Source organism: Cucurbita moschata, unplaced genomic scaffold (assembly GCF_002738365.1).
Source record: "Cucurbita moschata cultivar Rifu unplaced genomic scaffold, Cmos_1.0 Cmo_Scf00070, whole genome shotgun sequence".
NCBI lineage: Eukaryota > Viridiplantae > Streptophyta > Magnoliopsida > Cucurbitales > Cucurbitaceae > Cucurbita > Cucurbita moschata.
Window position 1 is genome coordinate 225610 of NW_019268586.1, and position 20380 is coordinate 245989.

The 20380-nt window shown below is 40.0% G+C and overlaps 1 protein-coding gene and 1 non-coding gene across 2 annotated transcripts; one reads left to right on the plus strand and one right to left on the minus strand.

Annotated features, from left to right (window-relative positions):
- The first annotated feature begins 3098 nt into the window (after positions 1–3098).
- On the plus strand, positions 3099–20380 carry LOC111438058 (ankyrin repeat-containing protein BDA1-like). Its single transcript, XM_023076015.1, has 5 exons — positions 3099–3190; positions 3335–3449; positions 10545–11021; positions 11433–12190; positions 20350–20380. Exons 2-4 carry the CDS (start codon positions 3351–3353, stop codon positions 12120–12122), a joined length of 1266 nt encoding a protein of 421 aa, XP_022931783.1. The 5' UTR covers positions 3099–3190; positions 3335–3350; the 3' UTR covers positions 12123–12190; positions 20350–20380.
- Positions 7775–7910, minus strand: LOC111438076. The gene has a single exon (XR_002709610.1). It is a non-coding gene; the product is annotated as a small nucleolar RNA Z247 (small nucleolar RNA).

Consider the following 20380-nt stretch of genomic DNA (forward strand, 5'->3'; position numbering starts at 1 on the left):
GGACTTGAGACTACATGGATAGTTAGCTTAAGACGAGAATTCTATGGAATGTAAAATAGATTAAAGTTGTAGCCAGATTTCCATAAATTACTCTTAGTGAAAGAGTGAATGATTGAATGGTTGATAAGGAAATTATATTTTGAAGAGGAAGACTCTATATAAAAATAAAAAAATAAAAAATAAATAAAAAGAATATATATATATTAAAAAATATTAAAAAATCTACCTAACAAAATCTACCTAAAAATCTATGGAAAATAGGGTAACAAACCAGTAAATGAAATCAAAACTAAATCAACTCTTAACGAAATTTAATCAAATGACAACAATCTAAACAAATACGTTATCTTTAACACTCCTCCTTGTTTAGATGCTGCGAACTTCAAGCTTTTTCTTGAACACTCATTTTACTCCAGTTATCTTTCTGTTTAGAGGTCGATCAACCAACTCCCAGGTTTTGTCTTGCTCGATCACTGAAAGCTCCTCCTCTCACAGTTGTATTATCAACCAAAGCATCTTGTCATTCATCTTCAGACTCTTCTAACATGCTACCAAAGATTAAATTGTTTGGTGCATTAGAAATCTGATTCACTTTCGTCAGTTCTTCCCAATTCCATTGCTCATTTCCAGCAAAATGAAGCTTATCACACTTGACCTGTGGAATGTAAGTGAAGCAAAGACACCCAAAATCTCTGAACTTTAAAGAAGGTTTGTAACCATACCAAACTTCAAATGGTGTCAGGTCCTTCACAACTTTTGTTGAAATTCGATTTTGCAAACACACAACAGTGTGTACTGCTTTTCCCCAAAAACGTTTTGGAAGATCTTTCTCATGAAACATGCATCTCGTCATCTCCATTATGAATCTATTCCTCCTTTCACTGATGTCATTCCGTTGAGGAGTGTATAGTGCTGTCAATTGATGTTCAACTCCAGCCTCTTCACAAAACCTGTTAAAATTTTCTGAAGTGTACTCCTTGTGATTATCTGATCTTATAGTCTAAATCAAGCATGCACTTTCATTCTCAACTTTGGCTTTGGATTTCTAAAATACACCTGCAACTTCTGATTTTTGCTTCAACAAGAAGATCCAACACATTCTTGTTAGATCATTAATACAAACAATGTAATAAATATTACCATTTAGTGATGGTGTTCACTGAGAACCACAAATATCAGTATGAACCAGTTGTAGCTTTTTCGAGGCTCTCCATGCCTTTTTAGGAAAGGGTTGCCTATGTTGCTTCCCAAAATTACAAGCCCGACAAAGATGCATGTCATCATAAATGTCAGCGAGTCCTTCTACCAGCTTCTTTGACTGCATCTGAAGCAAACCTCGATGATGAAAGTGCCCAAGTCTTTTATGTCAAATCTCAGTGGCACTAGCTCTGGATATAAAGGCCGTCGGATTTAGAGCAAAGCTTTTTCCTTTCATATTGACATTGAAGAAGTGTTTGTCACTAGCATCTCTGATCAAGCACTACTTATCCTCAAACAACACTTTATAGCCGTTATCAAGTAACTGACCAATGCTTAAGAGATTTTGATCAATTTTAGGTAGAATAAAACATCTGGAATAAATTTTGTACCTTCATAGCTTGTTATAGCTACTGTGCCTTTTCCCTTGACTTCCAAGTGTTCACCATTGTCAATCCTCACTCTCTTGACTTCAGTGTCTCTTAATTTCTTAAAAAACTCTTTGTCATATGTCATGTGATTTGTGCACCCACTGTCAATCAACCAGCTCTTGCTTGATTCTTTGCTTGAGGAACAAGTGACCACGAACAATTGATCTTCTTCTTCTTGATCAGGTACTTGTGCATCTACTTCTTTCACCTGATCTTTAACTTTGCATATCACAACTTCATGTCCAAGTTGATTGCATTTGGAGCAGAAGACGTCAGTCTTCTCCAATACTTGTATGGTGGATGACCTTTCTTCTCACAATGGCGGCAAGGTGGATAGGAATTTTTGGAACCTCATAGACCTCCTTTGCTTTGTGCTTGTAAAGCATTCAAGAGTTCTGTAAGAGAAATCTTTGACAAGTCTTTGGTGTTCTCCAGAGTAGTAATGATGGTTTCAAATTTTTATGGAACAGTGACTAGCAGCTTTTCAACGATCTTGGAATCATTTAACACAAAATCAAGCAATCTCACCTTATTGGCAATGCTGAGAAGTCTGTCATTGTACTCTTTCACCGACTCAGACTCCTTCATCTTCTGCAACTCGAAATCCCTAATCAAATTCAAAACTTTCATTCCCCGAATCCTCTCATCTCCTTCATATTCAACCTTGAAGCAATCTTAGATTTCTTTGCTGTTTTGAGGGACATTATTCGAATGACGATCATTTGAAACACAGCTACAAATAGGCAAGCTTTGTCTTTGATTTTCTTGTCTTCTTTTCCTTCTGTGCTTTGATTTGTGCTACAGTAGGATTTGCTGGAAGCGGAGGGACCTCGTAATCCTCTTCTATTGCTTCCCAAAGATCCAAAGTCTCCAGATAAGTCTTCATACAAATTGCCCACATTTGATAATTGTCTCCATCGAAGACTGGTGGTGCAACAATTGAAAAACTTGATTCTCCTTCCATTTGATCTCACAAATCCCTTAAGAAGACTGTTCTGATGCCATGTTAGTGAAAGAGTGAGTGATTGAATAGTTGATAAAAAAATTATATTTTGAAGAGCAAGAAATCTCTAAACCTGGTAACAAACAGTAAATCAAATCAAAACAAAACTAAATCAACTCCTAACTACAAAGAGATTTAATCAGATACTAAGTGACAGCAATCTAAACAAACGTGTTATTTTTAACAATTACATAGGTAAATTACTTAAGTGAGTGTTCCTATTGAGTGTAGGAATGAAATAAAGTGGATTTGAGACTACACACGTAATTGACTTGACTCGTCCCCCAAAGAGAGAGAAATTACCAAGAACATGTGATGAAATGGGCTCGTAGTTATGCTCAACCATTCAAAAAGTACCTTGTCCTTAGCTGACAAGTCAGTCAATGGCCTCTACTGTTTATGTCAGTAATGGAGGTATATAAACTTGACCATCTTAGCTGCTAAGAAAAGCATTTCAGGCCTACTTTTGTATATTGTTCCAATTTGTTGTTCAAGTTTTGTATTGGGCAGTCTCCACACATCTCTTCATCCATCTCGACCATCCTTATCAATCTCATTTGTAAGTCTAATTTCAGTCTCAGTTTTGGTCCATTTCAGCCCAACATATATTTATATATAATATATAATCATTGAATTCTGCTCAAACTTGAGAACTACCACAATATTGATCCTTAATCACATTATTTTGTTCATTTTGCTGCAGTTTTCTCAAAACAAAAATGAACCAAAGGTTGAACGAAGTTGCATCTTCCGGAGATATCGACTCCTTGTATTTGATACTTCAAGAAGATGCCTACATTTTAGAACGCATAGATCAGGTACGAACATATTTGTTTTTGCATTTGAAATGAAAGAATTCATGACATTGAATGATTGGACCGCATATTATTTTAAACCAAATAAAATGTTGGTCCATTCAAACATGTGGAGGATAATACACTAATTATTATCTTAATGATTGTCGAAACACTATCTTTTGTTTTGAATCAACTCCGCCTTCCTTCCTGAAACTTAGATGGAATCCCTTCAATTTCAACATTCTAAAAATTACCCAAAACGCTAACTTTCTATTCTTCTTCCATTCATAATGGATTTGAACGCTCGATTTGGAGTTGGGGCAGAAATTCTGACTCCAAACACTAGGTTTGGAGTGAATTTCATTTTCTCTCTCAAAGAAATCCTAAATCCTTTTTTCTTTTCTTTTCTCTCGGAGAAAATCCTATACCCTTTTTTTTGCTTTTCTCTCTCTTCTCTTTTCTTTTTATCTATATTTCTTTTTCCACCCCTCAGATCACTTTGAGCTCTCGTCTAGGGGGTGTACATTCAACCCGACAACTCGGACCAACTCATCCCTAACTATAAGGGTTGGGTTGGGTTGGATTAACATTTCGGGTAGGGTATCAAGTTTATGCAAAACTGTGCCTCACACTATTGAGGACATATTCTATTTATATTGGCAAAAGATTAACTAATAGATCCGATTTCATAGGAAACTAACGAAGTAAGCCTATTCTTATGGCATGACTAACTTCAAGCTATTCTAATGGATTGACCAATTCTAACAGTCCCCTTCAATCCCAACAAGTCTTGTACATGTTGAGATTGTTACAATGTGTAGTAAAAGGAGTTTTAGACAGTGGTTTTGTCAGGATATCAGCTACTTGATCACTTGATGAAATGAACCGAACTTCCATTGCTTTACGTGCTACTTGTTCTCGAACAAAATGAAAATCAACTTCAATATGTTTCGTTCTAGCATGAAATACTGGATTTGAAGTTAAATATGTAGCTCCGAGGTTGTCACACCAGAGGCGAGGAGCCTTTGATTGATACACGCCCAGTTCCTTCAGTAATGACTTGATCCAAATCATTTCTGCAGTAAGATTCGCAATGGCCTTGTATTCTGCTTCGGTGCTTGATCTTGACACTGTAGCCTGTTTTCTGGAACTCCATGAGATTAGATTTGCTCCAAGGAATACAGCAAAGCCGCTAGTTGAACGTCGATCATCGGGACAACCAGCCCAATCAGCATCAGAAAACCCCGACAACATCATGGTTGATTTCTGAATTTTCACTCCTAATGCTAGTGTGCCTTTAACATAACGAAGAATTCTCTTCACAGCACCCCAATGAGCATCAGTAGGTGTATGAAGATATTGACACACTTTATTGACAGCAAATGCCAAATCAGGCCTAGTCATTGTCAAATATTGTAGTGCTCCCACTGTACTTCTGTATTTGAATTGTTCTTCAGCTGATAAGGGTATTCCTTGTTCTCTGAATAATTTTTCAGCAGAACCCATTGGTGTAGACATAGGTTTGCATTTTTCCATGTTTACTCTTTTCAACAAATCTAAGGCATATCGTCTCTGTGACAGTATGATACCATCTCGTGTTTTCTTGACTTCAATACCCAGAAAATACTCAAGACCACCCAAATCTTTTACTGCAAAATCTATTTTCAATTTCTGAATCAACCTTTCGGTTGCTTGATCAGAGGAGCTCACAATAATTATATCATCAACATAGATGAGCATATAGATAGTTATCTCTCTGTTTTTGAGAATAAAAAGAGATGAATCAGCTACTGAAGCCTTGAAGCCTAACTCAATAAGTTTTCCAGTCAACCTTGAATGCCAAGCTTTTGGGGCTTGTTTCAGGCCATAAAGGGCTTTCTTGAGCTTGCATATGTAATTCTTTGGTTTGGCTGAGTCTTGAAATCCTGGTGGTTGTCGCATGTACACTTCCTCTTTCAGAATTCCATGCAAAAATGCATTTTGGATATCAACTTGTCTCATATTCCAGCCCTTGGTTACTGCTAGCGAAAGAATGACCCTGATTGTTGACGGTTTGATCACAGGGCTAAAAGTATCAGTGTAATCAACACCAAATCTTTGCTTGAATCCTTTGGCAACTAATCTTGCTTTTAATCTTTCAACTGACCCATCTGCTTTTCTTTTCACTTTATACACCCATTTACTATCAATGAGATTTATTCCAGGTTTGGGTGGAACTAGATCCCAAGTGGCATTTCGTTTTAGCGCTGAGAGCTCATCATTCATTGCTCCTCTCCATCTTGGATGTTGCATGGCTTCCTGCAGGTTTCGAGGTTCAGTAGCAGTCTCTATGATCGGAGTTGTGATAGTTACAGCGCTTGCGAATTTTCTTGAGGTTTCTGAATATCTGATAGTTCCATCAGTGAATTGTTTAGCTTGTACAATGTTATTTCTCAACCTTGTTCGCATTGGATGTTGACTAGCTGCTTCAGTTGGTTGATCAGACACATGTTCATGAGTTTGGTTTTGAGCATTGATCGAACTGCTCTCAGCTTCATATTCTGCAATTTCCTCTGAACTTCTTGTATTATCTGCAGAAGATAAGCTGACACCAGACAAGTTGTCACTAGCAATATTATCAGTTTGACCATCATTCATATGGGAATTACTAACAACTGGTTCAATATCTGTAAGAGCATTTTCAGTGTAAAAACTAGCAAGTTTGGCTAAGGCTGGAAGTAGAACAGGATGATGTGGATTTGTGGTTTTGTTTGGTGGCTTAGATTCTTCAAAAGGAAAAATATTTTCATCGAAAACCACGTCTCTAGAGATGTAAATACGTCCTGTACTTCTATTTAAGCATTTATATCCCTTATGAGAAGAACTATAACCCAAGAATATACATCTAGTAGTTCTGAAACTCAGTTTCTTGTTGTTGTAAGGCCTTAAATTAGGCCAGCAAGCACAGCCAAACACCCTAAGCATGGAGTAGTCTGGACTTTTACCAAACAATTTATGAAGTGGTGTGTCTTGTTGTATGGTTCGGCTGGGCATTCTATTTATAAGAAAGCAAGCTGTGTTGAAAGCTTCATCCCAGTAGGATAGAGGCATGTTGGCTTGAGCGAGTAAAGCAAGGCCAGTTTCTACAATGTGTCTGTGTTTTCTTTCGACTAACCCATTCTGCTGGTGTGTGTGAGGACAGGAGATATGATGTTCAATGCCTGTGGATTTGAAATAATTGTGTAACCGATGGTATTCACCCCCCCAATCTGATTGGACGGAGCGAATTTTGGTATTTAGCATAGTTTCAACATGTTTTTGAAATTGAAGGAACACAGACTCAACATCAGATTTGCATCTCAGAAAGTAAATCCAAACATAACGACTAAAATCATCAACAAAGGAAACATAATATTTGGAATTATTTACTGACGCAATGGATGGACCCCATACATCAGTGTGAATTAATTGAAGGGGTGCTGTAGATACATGCTGAGAAGAACCAAATGGCAATTGATGTGCTTTCCCTAATTGACAAGCATTACAAATTGAGGAAGAGGGAATATTAGTATCTATAGCTAAATTATTATCTTGTAGAATTCTAATGGTAATTGGAGATGCAGGGTGCCCTAGCCTTCTGTGCCATTGTTCTTTCGAAAGTTTGGCTGTCAGCAAGGCTTGACTGAAATTATGCGGTAGAACGTATAGGCCATTCTTACATCTACCGTGGAGCAGGAGTTTCTTCGTGACTCGGTCCTTAACCAAAAAATAGTTTGGGTGAAATTCTACAACAGCATTATTATCAGATGCTAGTCTTTGTACTGAAATTAGGTGCTTATTGATTTTAGGAACATATAGGATATGTTTCAGAACAAGAGATGAACCAGAAATTAATGAATTCCCAATATGAGAGATAGACAAACCTGCGCCATTTGCAACCTGAATTTGGTCGGTGCCAGTGTAGCGTTCTCTGGTGGTAAGCCTCTCTAGGTCATTGGTGATATGATCTGTGGCTCCAGTGTCAACATACCAGTTTGTGTCACTAGTGTATCCACTTGTTGCCAAAGCTGCTTGTTTGAGATTATTTTCGGCTTGATATGCCTGATCAAATCTGTGCCAGCATTGCAAAGCATCGTGATTGGGCTTACCACAAATCTGACAGACAATGCCTGAGCTGCTTTGTGTCTTTGATGGTTGACGTCCAGGATTGTTCACAGTACGCCTTGATTGTCCATGACCACTATTTAACTGACGACTACGACCGCGACTACCTCGACCTCCATTGGCACCTCCACGAATGGATATCCTATTGACATTGTTAGCAGATGAAAGTTGCTCAAATGTACCCTTACGCAAGTGCCGCATCTCATAGCTCAGCATGTGAGCATACACGTCGCTGACAGTGTATACATCTGTTCTGGTTGTAATGCTTGTGACTAGAGGATCATAATCTGGACCAAGTCCTTGCAGCATGTAGGCGATGAGTTCTTCATCCTCTATTCGCTTGCCAATGGCAGCAAGTGTATCACCAAGATGTTTTACTTTACGAAAGTAGTCAGCAATTGTCATGTCCTTTTTCTGGATAGTAGAGAGTTCCATACGGATCTGCATTGCTCTTGCTCGAGATGTGGAAGCAAATTGTCGCTCCAGCGTAATCCAGGCTTCTCGTGCAGTGGTGATTCCAACCATCGTGCTGAGAACCTCCTCAGTGACTGATGAGTTGATGAGGCTGAGTACCAGCTGGTCCTGGGGGTACCAGACTGTGAACTCAGGGTTGATGATAATTTTGCGATTCCCTGTTTCTTCACTTGGTTCAACGGCGATCGTCTGGCTTGGTGCAGGCATGGATCCATCCACAAAACCAACAAGGTTTTGGCTACGCAAGTAGGGAAGGATTTGGGTAGACCACAGTAGATAATTTTCTTGTGTAAGCTTAACACTAATCACCTGACTGATCGACGGAGAAGACATTGTGTTGTTTGGGATTGACATGTCTAACAGCAGAGGCTATGGATCTCGTGGATCTTATTTCGGCTCTGATACCATATCAAGTTTATGCAAAACTGTGCCTCACACTATTGAGGACATATTCTATTTATATTGGCAAAAGATTAACTAATAGATCCGATTTCATAGGAAACTAACGAAGTAAGCCTATTCTTATGGCATGACTAACTTCAAGCTATTCTAATGGATTGACCAATTCTAACATAGGGTTGGGTTCATTTTTCTGAACCTGAACTGAATCGGTTCGGTTTCGGGTTCGTGGGTAAAACTCTTGGGTTGACCCAAGCCAAATTTAAATATATAAAATATATTAAAAATTCTTATTCATAATAGGTTTGCCAGAGTGGTACTTTGGCCAGTTGAAGAAGACTCACGCATGAATTCAAATTTGGGCAAATATATATTTCTTTTTATTTTATATATATATATATTTAAAAATACCTTACTAACAAAGAATTATATATTCATAATATATATATTATTTTTCTAATAGTTTAGGGCTACCTATCTTTATCTTTTATATATATATATTTTTAAAAATACCTTATTAATAAAGAATTATATATTCATAAATTATATATATATATGTCTGTTTAATACGAGTAACTATTTATTTTCTAATTCTAATGTAAATTATATATTCATAAATTATATATATATATATATATGTCTGTTTAAATATATACGAGTATTTCTTTTTCTTTTATATATATATATATTTTTAAAAATACCTTACTAACAAAGAATTATATATTCATAAATTATATATATATATATATTATTTTTCTAATAGTTTAGGGCTACCTATCTTTATCTTTTATATATATATATTTTTAAAAATACCTTACTAATAAAGAATTATATATTCATAAATTATATATATATATATATATATATGTCTGTTTAAATATATACGAGTAACTATTTATTTTCTAATTTTAATGTAAATTATATATTCATAAATTATATATATATATATATGTCTGTTTAAATATATACGAGTAATTATTTATTTTCTAATTCTAATGTATTTATTTTCTATGTGTAGTAACATTATTATATCACAATTTATATATATATATATATATATATATATTATTTTTCTAATAGTTTAGGGCTATCTATCTTTATCAAATCACGTGTAAGTAAACATATTTCAACTAAAATATTTTTATATGTTTCTTTTGTATACAATATCTTTAAACTAATTATTTTTATTGTTTATTTAATTTAATGATATATTCTTATATTTCTATTTTAACCCATTTTCAAGAAATGTCTAGCATTCTTTAGTTTTATGACATGTTGAACTATGTTAATATATCACAATTTTCACTCAAACTATTTAATATACTATGTTAATATGTTACAATTTTTACTCCTTATTTTTATTGAATTTGTTTTTTTTTTTTTGAATAATTATAGATTGATTTGTGTTTGTTTGTAAATTTTTATTATATTTTATATAAGATTGTATCCGAATAATTATAAATCGGGATAAATACAACTTAAAAAAAAAAATTAACAACCCAACCCGAAAATAGAGGGTTGGGTTGGGTCGGGTTGTGAAAACTTTCGGGTTGGGTTGGGTTACCAATCCAACCAACCCGAACTTTTGGGTTGGGTAAAAAATATCGCTCAACCCAACCCAACCCGGACCATGTACACCCCTACTCCCCTCATCTTTCCATATCTTTCCCGAACAATGGTTGTGTTAATCTTTTGCGTGTTTGCTCATCTTTCGTTTACTTCAATGTCTATGTTTTGTCGGCGTTTATGTTCGACGAGACAAAACCATTAGTCATCGATCATTTTCTCTCGACATTTTGTGTTTCCTTTTCTTACGGGTGAGATCTAAGTGTTTATTGAAGTGTAGGACTTCAGGTACGATCGTAGGTTCGTTGGAGGTGCGGGTTCTCCTGCGTTCGCGCGTTTTCCATCGATCGTGCAAGTTATTATTATTATCATTATTTTATTTATTCGTTTATATTTTTTCTAATTTTTTGTTTTCTTAATCCTCATACAACTTATTTTCAATTTGGTTTTTGTCTAACTCAAAATAACTTCAAAAACATTTAGTTCTTAACTAAAAGGCCAAATTGGGATTGATTTGTGTCTACTTTTCGAAAGGTACCTTTTGTAGATACCCCATTACACATCTCAGCATCAGCAGGACACGTCCCTTTTTCTTTGGAGATCATGAGGTTGAAACCATCCTTAGCCAAGAAGCTTAACCCAGAGGGCTATACCCCTATCCACTTGGCATTGCAAAATAACCAAACAAAAACCGTGTTGCGGCTCATCGATATCGATCGAGATCTCGTAAGCAGACAAGGGAGAGAGGGCTTAACTCCATTGCACATTGCAGCCTCGGGAGGCATGGATGATATATTGGCCAAGTTTCTAACTTCATGCCCAAAATCTATTAAACAATTGACCAATCGTAATGAGTCTGCTCTACATATTGCTGTTAAAAGTGAAGATATTGAGTCGGTTAAAATCTTGCTACAATGGATCCAACAAACTTGCATGACCTCAATACTTAATTGGTGTGATGACGAAGGAAACAATGCCATGCATCTTGCGGCGCTCGGAAATCAAGTTGAGGTCAGTATCGGAAATTTTCAAATAGAGCGTAGCTTAATTGGTTAATATATTATATTTGTTATTAAAAGGGTAGGACTTTTATGTTTGCAATAATCTCATGGAATGATCATCTAACTTGTTGGGAATAATCAAAACTTAAAAAATCACGTTTAATAACTATTTAAATTTTAGTTTTTTATTTTTTTATAAACTCAACTTCAATATAAAAAAAAATTAAATATTTTATGATTTAATAAGTCGAAGTTTTTTGGGATCTCACGTGGGTTAGAGAGGGAAGCTAAACATTCTTTGCAAGAACGTGAAAATCTCTCTCTAATAGATGTGTTTTAAAGGAGTGAGGCTGACATTATATAGCTGGTTAAAGCAGACAATATTATGTAACAAATGTTTGAACGCTTGTCTTTGGTGCAGATGGTAAAGCTTCTCATAAACAAAGTGGATATGAAAGCAAAGAATTTGGAAGGCAAGACAGCATTGGACATAATGAAAGAACATGGCCTTGTTGAAGACAAAGAGGTAAAAGAGATGCTCAATGGTTCCCACATTCTCAAAAATGTTGCAAAATTTTTGCGTTCAATATTATTGTTTGTGAAGAGATTAGTGATTACGGACTATCGTGAGATTCTTTACATGTCTAAAAAGGATCGGAATGCCATATTAGTAGTTTCTGTGCTCATTGCCACTGCAACTTACCAAGCTGCTCTAACTCCACCCACGAAAGACATGGATTTCTTCTTTGACAACTACAAGTGGATCCCATACGAATGCTTCCTACAGTTAAATACTTTGGCATTCGTTGCTTCAATGATAGAGATTTGTGTTCATCTTCCTTCTGGGATTGGCTACGCTCTCCATTTGGTTCTTCCTTTGGTCATTTGCTATGTATTATTGACAATTTCTTTATGGCCATACTTTCCTATAAATGTCACAATTGGAATCACTTTTGTGCTTATTTGGTCCAAAACTCCCTTGGTTCGACAGAAAGTGAATGGAGATCTTAAGCTAAAGAAGCTTAGGAAACTTGGTGGTCTCTTCATGCGTAGCATCAACATGGAGAAAGAATTGACTGAAATAAGCGTGCACTTTGGTCGCAATGGTTAGAGCTGGTTAAAGATCATGTATTTGTTTAGATGGGTGTCAGTTAGTATCTAATTAAATCTCTTTTAGTAGTTAGATTTAGTTTGTTATTTGATTTAGTTTTGATTGGATTAGATTTTGTTTTGATTTGTTTATTGGTTTGTTACCAGATTTTCTGTAAATTTTTTAGGTAGATTTTTTAAATATCTTTTTGTATTCTCGGTATATATAGAACATTCTTACTCTTCATAATTCAATCTTCTCATCAACCATTCAATCCCTCGTTCTTTTACTAACAATTGGATAAGAGCTATCTTCTTAAGGGATATGTGAGATCAAAATGGGAGGAGAATCAAGTTTTTCAGCTGTTGCACCACCAGTCTTCGATGGAGACAATTATCAAATGTGGGCAGTTCGTATAGAGACTTATTTGGAGGCCTTGGGTTTTGGGAAGCAGAAGAGGATTACGAGGTCCCTCTGCTTCCAACAAATCCTACTGTAGCACAAATCAAATTACAGAAGGAAAAGAAGACAAGGAAATCAAAAGCGAAAGCTTGCCTATTTGCCGCTGTATCTCAAATGATCTTCATGCGAATAATGTCCCTCAAAACACCAAAAGAAATCTGGGATTATCTCAAGGCTGAATATGAAGGAGATGAGAGGATTCGTATGAAAGTCCTGAATTTGATTAGGGATTTCGAGTTGCAGAAGATGAAGGAGTCAGAGTCGGTGAAAGAGTACTCTGATAGACTTCTCAGCATCGCCAACAAGGTGAGATTGATTGGTTCTGTATTAAATGATTCCAGGATCGTTGAAAAGTTGTTAGTCACTATTCCAGAGAAGTTTGAAGCCACCGTTACTACTCTGGAGAATACCTAAGACTTGTCAAAGATTTCTCTTACAGAGCTCTTGAATGCTTTGTTAAATAAAAGCCATATTCAGTAAGGTTTCTCAAAACATCTGAATTCACGATAATGTAAAAGCGTAATTCTAGGTGTCATTTTTTAGCCAATTTGGGCTAAATCTTAGTCCAGTTCTCTATTTGTATATAATTAGTTTTCTATTTTTGTAATTAGATTTGTTATTTAAACGGAAAATAAAATATCTAGTCTTCAGTAAATCTCAGCGAATCTCTCTCTCACTCTCCTTTTACTTCCGCTAATTTTTCCTTCGAAGAAACCTTCGGCCAATTTTTCGTCGACATTGTCCTCCAAATTGCCAGAGTCAACAAGTGGTATCAGAGCCCGGTTGAAGCCATCGGTGTATATCATTGCGGAGGAGCCAACCTATCAACAATCAAGTTGAATAGCTCAAGTAGTTAGAGCGTCGACCTAACAAGACACAGGTCTCAGGTTCGAGTAGAAGAAAATGCCTGAACATGGGAACTTGTCCCATTACCGCGAAAATAAACACATCGTGGGGTCCATCCCGAGTAGGTGCACCACACAATTGGCTTGGGAGGGAATCAAATCCCGTCGGGTCGGTCGGTGTACAGCGAGAGTGAATCCAACATCGAGTAGCTGTGGAAGGAGCTCTCGGAGATCCGTTTTAAGGACGGCGAACTTGTCCCATTACCGCGAAAATAAACACATCGTGGGGTCCATCCCGAGTAGGTGCACCACACAATTGGCTTGGGAGGGAATCAAATCCCGTCGGGTCGGTCGGTGTACAGCGAGAGTGAATCCAACATCGAGTAGCTGTGGAAGGAGCTCTCGGAGATCCGTTTTAAGGACGGCGAATCCATCGATGATTTTTCAATGCGGATCATGGGGCTCGCCAACAGCATCACCACTCGGTGGCAGCATCCTTAAAGCGGAGACTTTTGACCACCCTCGGTGGCAGCATCCTTAAAGCGGAGACTTTTGCCTGAACATGGGAACTTGTCCCATTACCGCAAAAATAAACACACGTGGGGTCCATCCCGAGTAAGCGCACCACACAATCGGCTTGGGAGGGAATCAAATCCCGTCGGGTCGGTGTACAGCGAGAGTGAATCCAACATCGAGTAGCCGCGGAAGGAGCTCTCGGAGATCCGCTTTAAGGACGGCGAATCCGTCGATGATTTTTCAATGCGGATCATGGGGCTCGCCAACAGCATCACCACCCTCGGTGGCAGCATCAGCGAGACAGAAATCGTGAAGAAGATGTTGCAGGTCGTCCCCGATCACCTCGAGCAAGTCGCGATTTCAATCGAGACATTGCTTGACGTGAACGACCTAACAGTGGAAGGAGGTGACCGGATGACTACAGGTCATCAAAAGAAGGAGTCGACCAATGGTAGGCCGATCCAGTGCTCGAACTGTGGGAAGAGAGGACACCTGAGCAGGAGTCGCGATTTCAATCGAGACATTTCCTGACGTGAACGACCTAACAGTGGAAGAGGTGACCGGAAGACTACGTAACCGACCAGTGAAAGAAGAATACCGCTTAAGCTGTTGACAAGGAGGGCCGTCTACTCCTCACGGAGGAGGAATGGCTTGCACGCCTAAATCTCCGCGACAACACCGACAAGAGCAACGGGACCTCCTCCAGCCGCAAAGGCGATAAGAAGCCATGGATGTCCCACGGGCGCACGCACGGGAAAGATGCCGACCAATGGCAGGCCGATCCAGTGCTCGAATTGTGGGAAGAGAGGACATTTGAGCAGGAATTGCTGGAGCAAACTCAGGAACAAGGAGAAGGCCGAAAAGGCCCATGAGGACGAGCCAGCTCTCTTCATGGTAAGTGCATGCGAATTTCGATTCCAAATCCATAGAGATGGAGCTAATCGACGACGATGTTGAACCCGAGAAAGAGCTCCAGCTGGGCATAGCAAAGGTAGCACCAGCTGGGGAGCCAATTCAACTGGAGGAGGAGCGAGTGTTCGCTCAGATCGGCGAGAGAGACGAGCAAAACGAGCACCGACGATGGATCCTCGACACAGGGGCAACAAACCATATGGGACCGGGGCTAGATCTGCATTCTCCGAGCTCGACTCGGGGATCCACGGGAAGGTAAAATTCGGCGACGGCTCCGTCGTCGAGATCGAAGGGCGCGGCACCATCCTATTCGTCAGCAAGGGAGGCGAGCATCGCAAGCTGACCGATGTCTATTTCATCCCGAGGCTCAAGGCTAACCTTGTGAGCCTGGGTCAACTCGATGAAACAGGCTGCTTCATTTCCATCGAGCGCGGACTACTCAAAATCTACGATAATCAATGACGGCTGCTCACGCAGGCAACGCGCATGACAAACCGTCTTTACATCCTGGAGTTAGAGATAGAGCAATCCGTCAGCCTTTCGGCCAAGACCGAAGAGGTATCTTGGAGGTGGCACGCATGGTACGGGCACTTAAACTTTCCTGCTCTAGAAAAGCTACAGAAGGAGGAGTTGGTGCACGGTTTGCCAGCAATCAAAGGCGTGAACAAGTTGTGCGACGGGTGCCTCATCGGCAAATAGAGGCGCACACCCTTTCCGTCTCGAACATCCTACCGAGCCGATGAGCCATTGGAGCTTGTACATGGCGATATCTGAGGTCCCATCAATCCGGCAACTCCAGGCGGTAAGAGTCTCTTCCTCCTGTTAGTCGATGACAAAAGCCGCTTCATGTGGCTGACCCTGCTGCAAGCGAAAAGTGAGGCAGCAGAGGCGGTTAAGCGCATTAAAGCGTGAGCGGAGGCCGAATATGAGAAGAAGATGCGAGTGCTGCGCACAGACCGAGGCAGAGAATTCACCTCGGCAAGTTTCGGTAAGTACTGTGACGAGATCGGCATACAACGGCACCTAACGGTGCCCTACTCCCCCAACAGAACGGAGTGGTGGAGCGCCAAAATTAGACCATCGTCGGGACAGCGAGGTCATTGTTGGTAACGGATGGGATGCTTGGGAGATTCTGGGGAGAGGCAGTAATGACGGTCGTCTATCTCCTCAATCGGTCACCAACCCGAAGCCTCGACGTGAAGACGCCATATGAGGCCTGGTACAACAAAAAACCTGCTGTACATCATTTTCGCGTGTTCGGCTGCGTCGTATACATGAAGGTAACACGTCCCCACCTCGCCAAGCTCGATCCCAGGGGGCTGAAGGTCGTCTTCATCGAATATGAACCCGAGAATAAGACATACAGATCTATGATCCTGTAGGGGGGCGAGCTCACGTGTCTCGCAACGTCGTCTTCAACGAAAGCACCTTCTGGCAGTGGAATGACGTGATCGAGGAAGACCATAATCCAAACCAATTCACGGTGAAGGAGGAGCCCAGCATCAGGAGAAGTCACCGCCGCCAACAGGTGCACCCCCTGAACCAGTGGAATTCGCAACACCACGGACTGCGGATTCGACGCTGGATGCCTATCACGATACGGATCTGGAGGCCAGGTACCAGAGGATGGATGACCTAGTGGGAGGAGGTGAACCATCTGAACTGGCAGCGCGGAGCTCGAAGAAGTGGCCGAACTACATGCCATCAGTGCAGATGAACCGAACACCTTCGCCGAAGCAGAAAAGAACTCGTGCTGGCTGAAGGCAATGCAGGAGGAGATGAGATCCATCACCGAGAACCAGACGTGGAGTCTGGAGGATATGCCGCCGGGACACCGAGCCATAGGGCTCAAATGGGTCTTCAAACTGAAACGTAACGAAAAAGGAGAAGTTGTGAAGCACAAGGCCCATCTGGTGGCGAAGGGCTACGTCCAGAAGCAAGGAGTGGACTTCGAAGAGGTGTTTGTGCCAGTGGCAAGGTTAGAATCCGTTCGTTTCTTGCTGGCAATTGCGGCACATTACTCTTGGGAGGTTCACCATATGGATGCAAAGTCTGCTTTCCTTAATGGAGAGCTGAAGGAGACCGTCTATGTCCGACAACCACCTGACTTCCTGGACAACGACAACCCCAATAAGGTACTGCGCCTGCACAAGGCACTCTACAGACTTCGACAAGCCCCACGAGCCTGGAACGCGAAGCTTGACAGTACCCTACTATCACTGAAATTCAAACGTTGTGCCTCTGAGCATGGCATGTACACGCATGGCCATGGCGAGAAGCGACTGATCGTGGGAGTATACTTCGATGACCTCATAATCACTGGAGGCGACGTGGAAGTCCTCGGAAGGTTCAAGAAGGAGATGTCAAAAAACTTCGAGATGAGCGATCTCGGCGTGCTCGCTACTACCTTGGCATCGAAGTGCAACAGAATTCTTCCAGCATCTCCATCTGCCAAAGTGCATACGCGAAGAAGCTGCTAGACACAACTGGGCTTGTGGACAGTAATCCTACAAGGACGCCATTGGAGACCCAACTCCAACTAAGGAAGGCCGGCACTACGACGACAGTCGACTCCACTAATTACCGCAGCATTGTCGGGAGTCTGCGCTATCTTGTAAACTCTTGTCCTGATCTTGCTTATTCTGTTGGATATGTGAGCAGGTTTATGGAAGCACCTAGGGAGGAGCATCTAGTGGCTGTCAAGCGCATCCTGCGCTATGTAGCCGGAACCAGAGGCTGGGGTGTAAGATACTGCGCAGGGAGCGGAAAGGAGAAACTCAAGCTGGTCGGCTACAGTGATAGTGACATGGCCGGTGACATTGATATTCGTAAGAGAACCAGCGGAATGATCTACTTTCTCTCAAGCGGTGCGATCTGCTGGCAATCAACAAAACAGAAGGTAGTTGCTTTGTCTTCCTGCGAAGCAGAATACATCGCCGCTTCGATAGCAGCAACACAAGGGATCTGGCTTGCGCGACTAATGGAAGAACTCATCGGGAGAGAAAGCGATCCACCAATGCTATACGTAGACAACAAAGTTACGATCTCCTTGATAAAAAATCCAGTTTTGCACGACCGAAGCAAGCACATAGAAATCAGATTCCACTACATTCGAGAATGTGCAGATCGAGGGCTCATCAAGATTGATTTCATCCGAACAGAGGAACAACTTGGAGACATATTCACCAAGTCCCTGGCGCAGGTGAAATTTGAAGAACTACGCTCAAAGATCGGAGTTCAAATAATAAGGTACAGCTTTTAGGAGGTGATTGTTAAATAAAAGCCATGTTTCTTATTTAGTTAGGTTTCTCAAAACATCTGAATTCACGCCAATGGAAGAGCGTAATTCTAGGTGCCATTTTTTGGCCAATTTGGGCGAAGTCTTCGTCCACTTTTTTATTTGTGTATAATTAGTTTTCTATTTTTGTAATTAGATTTGTTATTTAAACCATTCAACTGAAGGAAAATAAAACATTGAGTCTTCAGCAAATCTCAGCGAATCTCTCTCCCTCTCTCCTTTTACTTCCGCTAATTTTTTCTTCGAAGAAACCTTCAGCCAATTTTTCGTCGACATTGTCCTCCGAATTGCCAGAGTCAACATGCTTTACAAACACAAGAGCAAAGGAGGTCTACGAGGTAAGAAGGGGTGATTGAAGGTGCCTTGCCTGTCAAGCATCAAGACCACAACAGGTATAAAAACAAGAAAATTTTCAAAAACCAATCGACGAATGGAGGTCCATTTGCCAATTATCAGAAGACAAAAGGAGGAGGTTTCAAAAAATCCTATCCACCTTGCCGCCATTATGAGAAGAAAGGTGATCCACCATACAAGTGTTGGAGAAGACCTAACACCTTCTGCTCCAAATGCAATCAACTTGAACATGAAGCTGTGATCCGCAAAGTCAAAGATCAGGTGAAATAAGTAGATGCACAGGTAGTTGATCAAGAAGAAGAAGATCAATTGTTTGTGGTCACTTGTTTCTCAGGTAAAGAATCAAGCGAGAGATGGTTGATTGACAGCGGGTGCACAAACCTTATGACATATGACAAGGAGTTTTTTGAGAAATTAAGAGACACCGAAGATAAGAGAGTGAGGATTGGCAATGGTGAACACTTGGAAGTCAAGGGAAAAGGCACAGTAGCTATAACAAGTTATGAAGGTACAAAATTTATTCCAGATGTTTTATTTGTACCTAAAATTGATCAAAATCTCTTAAGTGTTGTTGGTCAGTTACTTGATAAAGGCTATAAAGTGTTGTTTCAGAATAAGTAGTACTTGATCAAAGATGCTAGTGGCAAAGACTTGTTTAATGTCAAAATGGAAGGAAGAAGCTTTGCTCTAAATCCGACAGCCTTTATATCCAAAGTTAGTGCCACTGAGATTTGGCACAAAAGACTTAGACACTTTCATCATTGAGGTTTGCTTCAGATGCAATCAAAGAAGCTGGTAGAAGAACTCACTGACATTGATGAGGACATGCCTCCTTGCTGTACTTGTAATTTCGGGAAGCAACATAGGCAACCCTTTCCTAAACAGGCATGGAGAGACTCGAAAAAGTTACAACTGGTTCATACTGATCTTTGTGGTCATCAGCGAACAGCATCATTAAATGGTAATCTTTATTACACTGTTTTTATGATGATCTAATAAGAATGTGTTGGATCTTCTTGCTGAAGCAAAAGTCAGAAGTTGCGGGTGTATTTCGAAAATTCAAAGCCAGAGTTGAGAATAAAAGTGCATGCTTGATTCAGACTATAAGATTAGATTTTGGCAAAGAGTACACTTCAGAAACTTTTAACAGGTTTTGTGAAGAGGCTAGAATTGAACATCAATTGACAGTACCATACACTCCTTAACAGAATGACGTCAGTGAAAGGAGGAATAGATTCATAATGAAGATGACGAAATGCATGCTTCATGAGAAGGATCTTCCAAAACGTTTTTGGGAAAAAGCAGCAAACACTGTTGTGTGCTTGCAAAATCGAATTTCAACAAAAGCTGTGAAGGACCTGACACCATTTAAAGTTTGGTATGGTTACAAACATTCTTTAAAGTTCCTTAGAGTATTGGGGTGTCTTTGCTTCACTTACATTCCACAGGTCGAGTGTGATAAGCTTGACAAAAAGATAGAAGCTGGCATTTTTGTTGGGTATAGCATTATATCAAAAGCTTACAGAGTTTTTCAACCACACATTAGTTGTGTTATTGTGAACCGAGATGTTCATTTTGCTGGAAATGAGCAATGGAATTGGGAAGAATTGACGAAGGTGAATCAGATTTCTAATGCACCAAACAATTTAATCTTTGGTAGCATGTTAGAAGAGTCTGAAGATGAACGACAAGATGCTTTGGTTGATGATGCACCTGTCAGAGGAGGAGCTTTCAATGATCGAGAAAAACAAAATCTGGGAGTTAGTTGATCGACCTCTAAACAGAAAGATAATTGGAGCAAGGTGGGTGTTTAGAAAAAAGCTTGGAGTTCACAACATCTAAACAATGAGGAGTGTTAAAGATCATGTATTTGTTTAGATTGCTGTCAGTTA

Excerpts from the sequence above, each read along its gene's own strand:
- LOC111438058 (XM_023076015.1), top strand. The coding sequence starts at position 3,351 with ATGAACCAAAGGTTGAACGAAGTTGCATCTTCCGGAGATATCGACTCC. Across the intron at positions 3,450-10,544 it reads TTTTAGAACGCATAGATCAG|GTACCTTTTGTAGATACCCC; the intron begins GTACGAACATAT and ends ACTTTTCGAAAG. Across the intron at positions 11,022-11,432 it reads CGCTCGGAAATCAAGTTGAG|ATGGTAAAGCTTCTCATAAA; the intron begins GTCAGTATCGGA and ends TCTTTGGTGCAG.